Raw genomic sequence first — 13,617 nt, 5'->3', positions numbered from 1 at the left:
GATTGAAAAAGCTGTGAAGGTGCGCTGTCCAACACGCGCTTCGAAGATGCCGACGCCGACTCGGCAGGCAAACAGACAAACAAACAAACAATAGAAAGGCAAAGCGCGCAGTACCTCTCGCCTTTCTGCTCCTGCGTTCCACAGAACGGGTTGCTTCGTGCACGGGGCAGCGTTTGTTTTTTTTTTTTTTCTTGATAGTTTACGAAAAAAATGGAGTGATGAAAAGAGTAAGGATGATACGAGGAGGATGAGGAGCAATGGCTCCGACGTTTGCTGATGACATGTTTTCTACCTCTACTACTCTCCCTCGCTCTTCTCCTTCGCCTTATCTTTGGGACTTGCAGAATCAAAGTTCTCACAACTTTTGGGTTTTCTTCCTTTTCCACCCACCCACCCCCGTGGTTGCCCACCACGACAGGGATCCTTGGGTTTAACCAATTCAACTACCCTTGTTTGCCGCTTCGTGAGTAGTGCTACCTATTAGAAAAAATAGAAAAGGAGGAAATCGCCAAGTCTAGTGCACCATCGTCCCCCGACGTTGTAGGAAGTGGGTTTGGCAGCGGGACGCTGCGCGGGGTGAATAGATAAGATGTTGGAGGTCCATCGCGAGTATGGAGGGTGGAATCATGTCTCAGCTAATGCATCTCTCTCGGACTCTTTGCACCTCTCGCTTCTTCTATTCCTTTCCTCTGTCTTTTTCTGGTCCGTGTTGGTTTCCTCCGCGCTGCTTTGACGCTACGACGTGTGTGTGTGTGTGTGTGTGTGTGTGTGTGTGTTTTCTGCACCTTCACAAGAGTACTGCTGCAGCTCGAAGAGAGGGACAGCACACGAACTACATCGCCTTCATCTTTTTTCACTAAGTATTTTTCCAATTAAATTCTTTCCCCCGTTGACAATTAAACCTCCTTGTTTCACGTTTTCTTCTTCTCTGTTCCTCGCTTTGTCAGGTGCCTTCCAAAAAGCAAAAAAAAAGTACTACTCATCACCATGGCCGCCGCACTAGACAAGCTTCAGAGCTTCCCGCAGGGTCTGACCTACGACGATGTGCTGTTGATCCCGCAGCGCAGCCCCATCCGCTCCCGCAAGTCCGTCAGCACCAAGACGCGTCTCAGCCGCCACATCTCCTTGAGCATCCCGATTGTGGCGAGCAACATGGATACCGTCTGCGAGGATAAGACGGCGGTGGCGATGGCGCGCGAGGGTGGTATTGGCATCCTGCACCGCTTCTGCAACGTGGAGGAGCAGTGTGCGATGGTCCGCAAGGTGAAGCGGGCGCAGTCCTTCCTGATTGAGGACCCGCGCATGATTCTGCCCACCGCCACCAAGGCGGAGGCGGTGGAGGAGCTGAACTGGGACGGTCGTAAGGGCGGCGTCAGCTGCCTGCTCGTTGTCGACGACCTCTCCTCCCGCCGTCTGCGTGGTGTGCTGAGCAAGAGCGACGTCGTCTTCGCAAAGGCCAACGACTCGGTGGAGAGCCTCATGACACCGGTGAGCCGCATGGTCGTGAGCACCAACACCGCCATCACTCTGCAGGAGGCACAGGAGATTCTGCGAACGAAGCGGACGAACAACCTCCCCATCCTCGGCCCGAAGGGCGAACTACTTTATTTGATCACCTCGTCCGACATCGTGAAGCTGACGAAGAACCGCAGCGCCTCCCTCGACGCACGCGGCCGTCTGCTCGTCGGTGCCGCCATCGGGGTGAAGAAGGAGGACCACGCCCGTGCCGCCGCCCTCGTGGAGGCCGGGGCGGATGTGCTGGTGGTCGACATCGCCCATGGTCACAGCGACCTCTGCGTGGACATGGTGCGGGCCCTCAAGGCGAACCCCCGCACCGCCAAGATCGACGTCATCGCCGGCAACATCGCGACGGGTGAAGGGGCAAAGGACCTCATTGAGGCAGGTGCGGATGGCCTGAAGATCGGCGTGGGACCCGGCAGCATCTGCATCACCCGCCTCGTGGCCGGCTCGGGCGTGCCGCAGCTGACGGCGGTGATGGACTGCGTGCGCGTTGCAAAGCAACACGGCGTCCCGTGTATCGCCGACGGTGGCGTGAAGACGGCCGGTGACATCTGCAAGGCCATCGCAGCGGGGGCGGACACCGTGATGCTCGGCAACATGCTGGCCGGCACCGATGAGGCTCCCGGCCGTGTGCTGGTGAAGGAGGGCAAGAAGGTGAAGATCATCCGTGGGATGGCCGGCTTTGGGGCCAACATCAGCAAGGCGGAGCGCGAGAAGCGGCTGGACGAGGACGTCTTTAACGACCTTGTGCCGGAGGGGGTGGAGGGCAGCGTGCCGTGCAAGGGTCCCATCGCACCGATTCTGAAGCAACTCGTGGGTGGGCTACGCTCTGGTATTTCCTACTGCGGGGCGCACAACATCCCGGAGATGCAGCAGCGGGCACGCTTCGTGCGCATGTCCGGCGCGGGTCTGCGCGAGAGCGGCAGCCACGACATCTCGAAACTGTAGAACCGGCGAATGCCGCTAGTAAATAATCGTTAAAGAAGATGTTGCCGCGGAGGAAGAAAGGGCTGTCGGCATGTTCGTACTTGCCAATTGTTGCTGTTGAGGTGTGTGTGTGTGTGTGTGTGTGTTCTTGGTTTTCTTTCATGCACACAAGAATCTTTCAAAGCTGAAGAAGGCGCTGATGGGGATAGAACGACGCAACTCGGGCCTTTTCCCGCTATCGTTGATGTTGCTTCTACGAGCGCCGCTATTTCTGCTGTTTTATGTGAGACGTGAATCCCCACGAAAGGAGGCGAAACCCACGCACACACACAGTACACGCTGCTTAGCTGCTGTTCTCCCTCGAGTACACACACACACACACACAAGCCTGTGTACCAAGAAGGTAGTTTCATTCGTTAACTGTTATATTCCTTTTTTATTAATGTTCGTGTTTCGCCTCGCCCACTCCTCCACCGCCGCTCCCTTTTTGCCTTCCTTCCTGTCCGATGCGAAGCACGCGACTGAACGCTCTCCGTATGTCGGCCTGCGTGTGTGTGTGTGTGCGTGGTGGGGAAGGGGGGGGGGGAGTGTGGAGGTAGGTGTTCAAGGTTACAGTCTAACATTATCTTCTTCTCGTCCTTTCCTTTCTATAAATTCAAAACAAACGAAAACCTGATCGTCGCGTGTGTGTCGACCGGGGTAATAACAAGGGGAAGGGCGACTCGTCCTCAACGGAGCGGCCTTTTTGAGGTGGGGGCGTCTATGGAAGGAAACAACAAAATAAAGAAGCCACTGAGACTGAAATGCTGGTGTGGTGGGTTTGTAGAAGAAAAGGAAGAAGAAAAGGAAGAAGATGGGGGGAAAGTGGGGAGCGTTCGTGCCTTCCAGCCTATAATGCAGCGCTGCGCATGTAAGGGCTATTTCCCTTTTCCTCCTCCTCTTCATCTTCATCTTCGCACGCGCTACCTTGTTTTTGAGACCACGAGGTTAATTATGGGCACTCCGCCGTATCATTACAAGCTTTTGTTTGAAAGGGAAAGATAGGGTCCTCTGATAATAATAATAAAAAGAAACATCAGTCGGATGTGCCTTGGTCCTGTTCTCAATATTGATGGAGAATTGCGTGAAGAACTGTGCCTTCTTGTCTTGCTTTACAGGAGCCTTTTGTTGGGACCGTCATGGCGGTTGCGCTGTGTCGTCTTTGCGGCGGAAGGCAACTTACTGCCGAGGAAGCTACGCTAAACGACCCTTTTCCTCTGTGAGGGGGTCTAGTCATTGTTTTGTGAGGCGACATTGTTCTTCTACTTCAAAAAACGAGGGTAAAACACTGCTCGTCAAACCAGAAGAAAGAAATGCTCGCCCGCTGCACTTGTCACCACCAACGCCCCTTTGGTTCTCTCTCTCGCCGCGAGCACCTCCAGCCCTTTGACGGGTGTGTTGCTGCGGGTATCTCTCCTCTCCTCTTTTCGAACGTACGCACGGCGCTCGGCAAGCGTGTGTGTGGGTGCGTTGACTTTTGTTACTCCGCGGCTACGTGCGATGCCACCCAGAACAGTACTCGACCTGGTCAGGTCGCACATTCACCTCCCCATCAATCGCGACTATACTGCCTTGAAGCGTGTGCTGCGGGACTGGCACCAGTACAGCACACAGGTACCGGTGCAGGACAAGCCTACCTTTCCTGCGGAGCTGCTCATTACAATCACGCGCACACCGCTGTCGTCGCCCAACAGTGGCACGAAAAGGAATGCCGAAAAGAGCCCCCTATCCTCGCAACTCCTAAAGACGAGTCCGAATAAGAACAATTCGGGTTCAACTTCGCTCACCACACGCAGCCGGCGCTGGTCGTTGTGGAAAAGCCGCTCTGCCGCACCGACACTCACCCGTGAAGACTTCGTCGTCGGCAGCGGAGCAGCGACGAGTGCAGGGACGCCGTTGGTGTACCGCAAGGTCGTCCCGCTGCACGTGTGGACGGCGGTGCTGCCGTGGGAGATGCAGCGAGGGCTGTCCTTCAGCGATTTGACTCTCCCCTCGTTCTTAAGGAGCGAAGGGAAGCGCCGCACGATCTTTCACGAGAACCAAGGAGAGAATCAGCAAGAAGAAGAGGCGGAAACCGGCCGCATGAGGGGCTCGCGGAGCAGCCGGTGTGCAGCGGAGGAAGAAGACGATCCGTATGGTGTTGTCACGCCACTTGTAGCTACGACGTCGCCACGGACCCCCTCGACGCTGACGTCCACGACACGCCCCTCGAACACCTCCATCACGGCCGCCGTCCCTGCGATGCTCTTCCTGTCCGACATTCCCTCCACCAAAGCCTACGGCGTTGGCTTCTGGAGTGGGGCGATTCGGCAGCCCATCGACGTGCTCTTTGTTGCTCCGACCCTCCCCGCCTCCGTCGGGCCCGCCGCCGCCTCCTTCCAGCAACTACGCGAGCAGGACGCGCAGGCGGCGGCGGAGGACAACTACGTGTCGCGGCAGGTGCTGCACCGTTTCTTCCCGCTGCGTGAGATGCGCCCGCCAGCTGCAGCCGGCGCGTCCTCCGTCACCTTTCGCGTTCACTCCTTCAGCCACCTCGACCCTCTTCCCCCCACCCTCCACCCCAGTCGTCTCGACACACCAGAGGGGAGGGGAGCACCCGGTCTGTCCTTCACGGCAACGCCAGACGCACCGTACAACTCCCTCAAAGAGGCCCCTCGGTACGTCCTGGAGGTGCCTCGGCACACCCTGCAGCCCGCCGTGGCGGCTGCGCTGCAGGAGAGCCGAGACCTGTTCCTCGATGCACAAACTGGTCCAACGGCGAGGTGGGAGAGAGAGAGATCAGACGTGGACCAGGAGGAGGTCTCCATCGACCTGGTCGTGAGCTTCTCTGACGCGCTGTGCAGCGATGTTTTTGCCAAGGCACAGCTCTGTGTGGAGTACGTGTCGCTGCTGGAGGACGCGATTGCGTACTACGCGCGGGAGCTCAACACCGATCCGTCAGCGACGGCGGTGGCGGCGGATCCGCTGGAAGGTGGCGGCGGTGCTGCATCCGTTGACGATGCGAAGGAGAAGCCGATAAAGGTGTGGCTGTCGGAGCACGAGTCTCGTTGGATGACACCTGCGGAGCTGCGAAAGGCGTCCCAATCCTCTGCCAGTGTCGATGAGAAGAAGGGAGAGCAGGAAGACAGGGGAGAAGAAGAAAAACGGGCATACGTGGTAGCGTGTCAGAGTGCCGCCGAGGTGCGCAGCAGCAACGAGCCGTATGCTGACGAAGATGGAGCTGCGTACTCGGTGACCACCAACATAAACACAGCCAACACCGCCGATGACACGGCTGCGTCTGCGTCTTCCAATGCAACCGTGTCTGCGGGACGAGCAGTGGCAGCAGCGCAGGCGGTAAGTGCCACACCAGCTCAGCCAAACGCCGTCAGCGCTGCCCGCAGCATCAGCCTTCAGTCCCCGATGCTGCAGGACGAGACGGAGGGCCGGCCTTCGTATCTCGCCCCTTCTTTCGTTGGCCGTCACGAGTCGTCGGTGCTGAGGAGCAGTGCCATCGTGCTCAGTGCAGACGCGCTCGCCCGCTACCCCAAAACGCACTCCCACATGCCGCAGCTGCCCCCAGTGGACTACGAGCTCTTCGACCTGTGCATGCGGCTGGGCGTGGGGCAGCAGGCGATCCTCTATCACTACCACGAGCGCATTTTGCGAGATTGGCGCGCAGAACTTCAACAGCGCCAGCAGCGCCGTCGTGGTGTTGCTGCAGCTAATGATCACGATGACGCTTCAGCGAACGTCGCCGTGGCCAGCGCGATCGATCCTGCGGATGTGCAGAGGATGGTGACGCTGGTGCGGGATCGCAGCCTGCAGCTTTCGCCGGAACTTGTGTCCTTGGTGGAGGCCGTTGCAGCCGCTTAAGAGCTCTACTTTAGCTGTTGCTGCGGCGGACTCTCTCTCTGTGTAATACAGCTGGCTGTGCTTTCGTCGTGCGCTGCCTTCCTGCAAAGAGGCGGTGAGAGGGGGGCGCCTTCACAGAAAACGGTGGTGCTCCAGTAATCACCGCCGCGTAAGGAGATTTCTCTTGTTGTTGTTGATCATCTTAATATTTAAAAAACATGGAAGTGCGTCAAAGCCACCACTTCGACGCCAGCTGTGTATGACGGCCTGACGTCACATCTAATCGCAGGAGCAGCGTACGCAGCTGAGCAAGTTCTGCTTTTATGCGGCAGATGTACCCCACCGCCGTGTCTCGTCCGCCACAGCTCTCCATGTGCAGCCATCCCGTCCTCTTCCCCCTCCCCGCCCCACATTGTCTTCTGAGGGCATTGCTGACCCTCTTTTGTTGATTATATATATATGTGTGTGTGTCTTATGCGCCTTCTTCTACACTCATTGAACTTCAGCGCAACCGCAAGTAGAAGCAGTAGGGCAGAAGTAGAAGAAGATAGATAAATAATGTCGAAGCTACATTTCAAAGGCGGTCCGTGGACCAACGCCGAGGACCAGGTGCTGAAGGCTGCGCTGGCGCAGTACGGCCTGCGTGACTGGGAGCGTGTCGCGTCGATGCTGACCAAGAAGACCTCCACCCAATGCCGCGAGCGCTGGGAGAACTACCTCGATCCCCGTCTGAACATCCGCGAGGCGTGGAGCCTCGAGGAGGAAGAAAAGCTGGTCGAGCTGCAGTCCCTCTTCCCCAGTAAGTTTCGCCTCATTTCCGAGCAGCTGACGCGGCGCACGTCCACCCACTATATTCGCCCTGCCTGGCTGTGTGAACAGCGCTATCTTGAGCTCAAAGATGAGCAGGAGCACTACGTAAAGCAGCAGCAGCAAAAAGGCACGGGAGAAAGCGACGAGGCGGCGCGGCAGAGTCTTGAGGCTTTTATGGCAGAGCGCCGCCGTCGCCGCAACGCCCGCAAGACGCACGAGGAGCGCGCCGCACGCGCTGACACGGTGAGCGGGGAGCGCTTTCAGCAGGAGATGGTGGACATGGCCACGAGCCGGCTGGCAAATCAGGATCAGAAGAAAGGGCTGCGGAAGGAGCGGCAGCGGCAGTTGGAGGAGGCGGCGTTTTTGGCCAAGCTGGAGAGCAATCGCGAGGGGATCGAATCCGGCACGCTGTCGCTGCGGCAGTCAAAGAAGATGCGAAAGGCCTTGGAGGAGGATCGGCAGTCGACGGGGCTTGTGGACACGGTGGCCGAGGACGGTGAAGGAGAAGGAGGAAACGGTGGGGACGCGGATGACGAAAGCGACGGCGTTGGACGTGCCGCGTCTGGCGACGACAGCGACAAGAGCGACTTCGAGGCGATGGACATGTATCAGGATCAGCAGCAGGCCGGCCTGGTCAAGAAGCAGCGTGTGCTGATGAAAGACTTGGCCGGGCAACAGCGCGTGATCCAGCAGCGGCAGATCCTCGGCGGAGGTGAAGACGCTCAGGAAGGAGGAGAAGGCAGCAGTGAGAGTCGTGCTCGGGCAGCACTGACTGGGGTCAATCACGACCTGCTTGCGCAGCTCACGGCAGGACCGTCGCGGAAGGCTGTCAACACCGCCACGACAAGCGCCGCAGCGCTCCTCCCCGATCTCCCCTCATCGTCGCACATTCGCAAGGCAGAGGCCGACGGAGAACTCAAGAACAGCCTCGCAGACCTCTTCGCCTCACTTCCGCAGGCGACGGCCACCGCTTCCGGCATCGGAAGCACAGGCTCTGGCATGTTACCACCACCGCCTCCTCTCAAACGCCAGCGCGATCCCTTGTCATCTGGAACTGGAGATGCAGCGGATGACGATGCATCCAGTGGTGATGCTCCGCGTGTGTTGTCCCGTAACGCCCCGAGTAGCAGCGTCTCTGAGAGCATCCTTGACTCATTAAACCTTCCCGCTCCTCGTAAGTACGTCAAGACCGAAGAGGACAGGCGGGCGGCTCCGCCCACGTCCTCTCCTGCGCCTGCTGTGGACGCGCCGTCGCCCGTTTGCGACGACGTCGACAGCAGCAGCCATCCCCTCCGCACGTTTCGCACCGCAGAGGAAGAAAGCGCCTACGTGACGGTCGCTCGCCAGTGGGTTGCCGTGGAGTGCGAAAGAGCTGCGACAACCACCAAGTACACCAGAAGAGTTGGTGATGCGGGTGGTGCTGCGTTGGCCCGCTCGACGTCTGCGGCGGAAAGAGACGCCGCCGAGAAGCTGGTAGCGCGCGAAATCGCAGGCGGCGGGCCGATCGCAGCGGAAGACGAGGGGGGAGCTGTACAGGCTGTGAAGGCCTACGTGAACGATCACCCGCGCTACACCGCTCGCGTGAATGTGCAGAACGCGCTGCACCAGCTCAGCACCCGTGTCGCCGCGCAGGTGCAGGAGGCGAACGCGGTGCTGCAGCCGTTGCGGCAAGAGTGGGAGCAGGTTCTCTCCGCTGCCATGTTGGACCCGCGTCAGCTCCACGTGCTGCAGGGCTATGTGCGCGACGACGGGCGTCTCAAGCAGCCAGCAGCTTTTGTTGAAGACAACGAGACGGGCGATGCGCACCCCACCTTGTCGGTCGCCGCCTACGTGTACGAGCACTTGGTGAACGAACTCACACGTGCACGTCAGGCCACGCGTTTTCTTTCGTCCCTGCGGGACCGTGAGCAGCTGAAGATGCGTCGTGACCTCGACGCCGCCGAAGATGAGCTGCGGCAGCTGCAGGCACGAGAAAAGATACTGCAGGACATGTATCGCCAGAAACGTGCACAACAGTAACGGACGCTGCAGAGAGTGAGGAGAAGGGCGAGGGAGGAGGGGGGGGGGAAGGAGGAGCCTAACGTCGCACTGCTCTCTCTCTCTCATATGAAATGAAAATCCTTGCCGGTGGGGTGTGTGACCATCGTCAGTCGATGCTGTCAAGTACACCTGTGGTCATGCAAGCCAGCGAACCCGTCGTTACTGACTCCGTCTAAACAAAGATAGGAACATTTCATTTAACCATAAAACCGATGTCTTTGAAAGAAAGAAGGGACGCGTGAGAAGGCGACTGCGACATTCTGCGCACAGGTGGTGTTTTAAGGGGAGTGTGTACCGGTTACAGCCGTCGATTGACTCCTTCGCCAAGCTAAGCAGCCGTTGCGTGTCTTCCGTGGCTTCCCTCCGCGCTTTCCCTGCTCCCATGGAGCTTCTTCTCTGTTTTTCTCCCTTTGCATTTCGCCTTTCCACACGTAGTCACCATCTTCCTTCGCACCGCCCTCTTATTGTCTTCAAACAAGGGAGTGACACGCCGGCCACGTACAGGTATCTATATATACGTATACATACATACTAATAGCATCCTCCCCTTTGGAGATGCTCGCGTGGCTCGTGGAGGAAGTGGCGAGTCCCTACGGCACGGTGACCACCCTCCACTGGGCCGTGCCGGACGCAGCGGCAGACGGTGAGGACGACGACGGCAGTCTCAACTCCACCGCGCTGCAGGTGGAGCTGGAGAGCGCGGAGGACCAGCTGGGGGCCGTGCTGTGGAACAGCAACCCGGCCGCCCTGCACTACCTCCACACGCACGTCTTTCAACTCCCTCCGTTGAAGGGAAGGGGTGCGAGCACACCGGTATCGGCCACGTCGTCGTCTCACTCTCCTTTAGCGGGCATGAACATTGTGGAGCTGGGGGCGGGTGTGGGGTGTCTCGGCGTTGCCCTCGCCATGGCGGGCGCGCGCGTTGCCGTGACGGATGTGAAGGAGCTACTGCCGCTGATGGCGCACAACGTAAAGCTGAACGAGACGCGAGTGCGGACACGCAGCCACGGCGTCGGCTACTGTGCGGCACTGCAGTGGAAGTGGGGCCCTACAGCGACGACCAGCGTGCACAAGCAGCTCCAGAAGGAAATGAAAGGTTCTCCGAAGAGCAGTCACGATAGCAATATCATTGGTGGCAGCGCCAAAAACAGTGGCTCTTCGGCAGAGGACGTGGCAGCCGTCGAGCGGGTAATGTCCGCGATGGTGGAATCGCTGAAGAAGCCGTCGGACTCTCTTGTAGCGTGCAGCAACGCCCTGCAGCCAACAGCGTCGAGAACTGCCGCATCCTCCACGCCTCCCTACCACTACGTGATCATGTGCGATGCCCTCTACGGCAACCCGAAAGACTGGCCAGCGCTGCTCTATACGCTCACGGAGCTGCTCTCCACCAACCCGGACGGCTGCGAGGTCGTCAACTTCTGTGAGCAGCGCGTGGAAGACGTGGAGGGTGCCTTCCTGCAGATGCTCGACGAAGAAAACAAACGGGTGTACGTGCCGGCGTCGCAGAAAGACACGGCCGAGGACCCTCTCTGGGCAGCCGTGAAGGACAGCGCGCGGAATTATGCTGTGGCCGCCTCCGCAGCGATGGAAAACAGCGCTTCTAGTCGTGGCACCTCCAGCTCTTCGGCGGCGGCTGTGGAGCTGCACCGAGCCCGCGACGAGGCCGCGAGTGCGCTGCTGAACTACGTGTTGGTGCAGCGTCGCGGCACACATCATTGGACCTACAAGACCGAAGTCGTGGCGGAGGCACAGAGTGAGCTGAACATGACCATTCGAGCCACCCGCATTCGCTGGACTCCCGCGAAGGCGGACGCTGCAGCAGACAGCAGTGCGGCTGCCCCTGCGGAATCGCGCCGTCGCCCTCGCGAAGCGGAGAGAGTCGCAGAGCAACCCCACACGGCGGCTCTCAAGAAGGCAAAGGAAGGCGGATGAGTGTAGCTGTTGTTGGCGTGTGTGTTTGTTTTCCTTCGGTGTACCCCGCGGTTGTTTGAACTGATTTTAATGTTGGGTGTATACGAGCGAGAGATCGAATAATGCTGCGCACCACCTCTGTTGATGGCAACGTAAGGGTTTTTAAACTGATCCGCAAAGCTCTCAGATGAAAAAACAGTCGATGGAGTGTTGTTTATGTCGATCTTTGACGCAGCTTCCTCACCCCCTCCCCTTCCTCTTTCTCTTTTAAAAGGAAGTGATGACGGCAGATTTCCAGCCCGGGGTGTCGCTATTGGAGCCTTTAGTAATCCAAGGAATAAAAGCTGCTCAAGAGCATTTTAGTAAAGCTTTTTCTTTTCTTTCCTCGTCCCCCAGTCCCTTCATCTCCGTTCTTCCTGCCTCATTCGTTTTCTTGTGTGTGCGCGTTTCGTTTGCTTCTTGTCTGCGTAGATCGCTGCAGCCGCAGCACCATAAACGAGGTGCCAGGGCAGCACAGCCAGGCGGGAGGTTTGATCCTCGTGCGTTTCGCCTAGAACGTTATTGATGAATAAGAGCAAGCTTGACAATTTGAGCACTCTCTTCTGGTTTTTTAAGCTTTCATACCAACCCGCACGCCTTCAGCACGATTGCTTTATTATTATTTATAAATATTAGAAGCATAGAACCCAAAAACGCACACCGATAAGAGAAGCAAAGAAAAAAAGAATGGCAACGACTGTAGCTACTACCACTACTACTGCAGCGGGGCGCAGAGCAACCTCACCGCCGCCCCCTCCAACTCACCCCGCAGATGAGAATCTCACGAGCAGCGCCGCGTTACTTGCAGAACTTCTTCGTGGGGCTGGACCGACGTCCCACTCTCACTCCCCCGCTGCCGCTGCTGCCGCGACCAGTACTAATCGATGCCCGCTCTTCCCTACCGAGTCGGAAGACTACTACTGCCTCAGCTGCTACGCACGGTGCAGTGGCCTGTCTCTACTCGTGGGGCCGCACACCAACCACGACTACCTACCCTTCCAAGACGCGCTCCTGTACATGCCCGCAGCGCTGCTACGCGAGACCCAGGAAGTGGTACGGGAGTCGGAAGAAAGCTTTGCAAAGCCGTGGCGCGCGCAGGATCAGCAGCGAGAAGAGACGCTGGCCTATCTTCTCCACCTCCGCCAGAGCAAAGTGGCTGCTGTGGCGCGGCTGATGGAGGAGATCCAGCAGGTGGATCAGCAGCTGCTGCACGTGACGGAGGCGAAAGCAGTGAACCTGAGCAACTGGCGCTATCAGCAGCGTGCCCTGCGGCGAAAAATGGAGAAGCTGAAGTCTGGTGCGGACACGTTGTGGGCCTCGCTGACAGCGGATGTACAGGCACCGTCATCGCGCCCCACACGCGTCGCAGCAGCGGCGACAGCAGCGCCGTCCTGGCAACACAGTCAGCAAGTCGCGCAGAAGGAGTTAGCCCAGGTACAAGGTCTCCTCCAACAGCAGCTGCGACAGCTAGAAATAGATGAGGCAGCCGCACTCGACCAGCTCCAAACGTGGCACGGCTTACTGAACGCCGTTCCGCAAGGCTGCAATGGGGAAACGGAGAAGCTGCCGCCCCACCACTCTCCTGTTCGAGCGCACTCTACGCAGCCCACATCGCCAGCTCCGCCCTCTCCCTCCTCCTCCGCGGTGCCAGGCGCTCTCGTTTGCAGCGCAGTCGAACCGCCGGCCCTGCACCCCTCCAACGCGGAGGTGGTGCTCCTGCAGCACGCTCTTCGCAGCGTCAACGACGGGCTGCGTCACCGCCTCCTTCGTGCGGCAGCGGCGTCCCTCGCCTCCTCCTCCGCCTCTTCTTCGAGCTCGCGGTTGCCGTCCAGTAGTCGGGAGGGCACCAGCTGCAGCTACTTCCCTTATACGCCGGTGTTAGCCGCGGAGATGATCAGCTCAGGCCTCTCTCCGCTACCCGGCGAGACGCCACTGCGGGAGCAGGTGGCGGTCGCCGCCCTCTCCCACCCACCGCTCACGCCTGAAGCGACAAAGCCAGCAGCAACGGGAGAAGGAAAGCGCCCGGCAGCCGCGCTGAAGTCGCCGCCGCGTCGACCGCGTTCCCCTACGAGTGGGTCGGCACCCAGCGGGGTGGATTTGCAGGCGGAGGAGGAGGAGAAGGACGGGCACGCACAACAGGCACGATGGCAGTCTTGGCAGGCACAGGAGCAGGCCTTGAAGGCGTCTCTCAACCAACTGCTGCAGAGTGCCGCGGCCTCCGTGGAAAACAGCGCGAGAACGCCTCCTTCCTCATCTCTGTCGGGCTCCTCGAACGAGAAGAGCCGAGGTGCGGCGTACGGCGCTGCAATGCTGCGCTGAGTGGGACTCGCACGAGTGGTGTTGACTCTTTCAAAAAAGGGGGAAAAACTCCATGAGAACTACAGAGCGCTTGATGTACTGGCCTGTTATTTATTTATATTTTTTTCTTGGAGGGGAGTGGCATGGCAATAGATTCCCTTTATAGATGTTGGTCCTCGCACAGTAAGAACCTACAAC

General features: G+C 58.8%; 5 protein-coding genes across 9 annotated transcripts; all 5 read left to right on the top strand.

Moving 5' to 3' along the window:
* Positions 1–793: 793 nt before the first annotated feature.
* On the top strand, positions 794–2,469 carry ABB37_07947 (guanosine monophosphate reductase; the record flags this gene model as incomplete). Of its 2 annotated transcripts, none has more annotated exons than XM_015806760.1 (1): positions 794–2,469. In XM_015806760.1, the coding sequence occupies exon 1, from the start codon at positions 988–990 to the stop codon at positions 2,467–2,469; it is 1,482 nt and encodes a 493-aa protein (XP_015654631.1). In that variant the 5' UTR covers positions 794–987. The 2 variants fall into 2 exon arrangements, with proteins under 2 accessions (XP_015654631.1, XP_015654630.1); XM_015806759.1 differs by having other exon boundaries at positions 947–2,469.
* Positions 2,470–3,859: 1,390 nt separating this feature from the next.
* Positions 3,860–6,342, top strand: ABB37_07946 (putative mitochondrial hypothetical protein; the record flags this gene model as incomplete). Of its 2 annotated transcripts, none has more annotated exons than XM_015806758.1 (1): positions 3,860–6,342. In XM_015806758.1, exon 1 carries the CDS (start codon positions 3,988–3,990, stop codon positions 6,340–6,342), a length of 2,355 nt encoding a protein of 784 aa, XP_015654629.1. In that variant the 5' UTR covers positions 3,860–3,987. The 2 variants fall into 2 exon arrangements, with proteins under 2 accessions (XP_015654629.1, XP_015654628.1); XM_015806757.1 differs by having other exon boundaries at positions 3,869–6,342.
* A 402-nt stretch (positions 6,343–6,744) lies between these two features.
* On the top strand, positions 6,745–9,150 carry ABB37_07945 (hypothetical protein; the record flags this gene model as incomplete). Of its 2 annotated transcripts, none has more annotated exons than XM_015806756.1 (1): positions 6,745–9,150. In XM_015806756.1, exon 1 carries the CDS (start codon positions 6,880–6,882, stop codon positions 9,148–9,150), a length of 2,271 nt encoding a protein of 756 aa, XP_015654627.1. In that variant the 5' UTR covers positions 6,745–6,879. The 2 variants fall into 2 exon arrangements, with proteins under 2 accessions (XP_015654627.1, XP_015654626.1); XM_015806755.1 differs by having other exon boundaries at positions 6,827–9,150.
* Positions 9,151–9,605: 455 nt separating this feature from the next.
* Positions 9,606–11,103, top strand: ABB37_07944 (hypothetical protein; the record flags this gene model as incomplete). 2 transcript variants are annotated; one of them, XM_015806754.1, is made up of 1 exon in its annotated part: positions 9,606–11,103. In XM_015806754.1, the coding sequence occupies exon 1, from the start codon at positions 9,727–9,729 to the stop codon at positions 11,101–11,103; it is 1,377 nt and encodes a 458-aa protein (XP_015654625.1). In that variant the 5' UTR covers positions 9,606–9,726. The 2 variants fall into 2 exon arrangements, with proteins under 2 accessions (XP_015654625.1, XP_015654624.1); XM_015806753.1 differs by having other exon boundaries at positions 9,650–11,103.
* A 449-nt stretch (positions 11,104–11,552) lies between these two features.
* ABB37_07943 (hypothetical protein) lies at positions 11,553–13,440 on the top strand (the record flags this gene model as incomplete). The annotated part of the gene is made up of 1 exon (XM_015806752.1): positions 11,553–13,440. Exon 1 carries the CDS (start codon positions 11,809–11,811, stop codon positions 13,438–13,440), a length of 1,632 nt encoding a protein of 543 aa, XP_015654623.1. The 5' UTR covers positions 11,553–11,808.
* Between the last annotated feature and the right edge of the window lie 177 nt (positions 13,441–13,617).

The sequence above is a fragment of the Leptomonas pyrrhocoris genome (assembly GCF_001293395.1).
Source record: "Leptomonas pyrrhocoris isolate H10 chromosome Unknown, whole genome shotgun sequence".
In the NCBI taxonomy this organism is placed as follows: domain Eukaryota; phylum Euglenozoa; class Kinetoplastea; order Trypanosomatida; family Trypanosomatidae; genus Leptomonas; species Leptomonas pyrrhocoris.
Note: the sequence above shows the minus strand (reverse complement) of the source record. Positions and strands in the feature narration are given on the sequence as shown.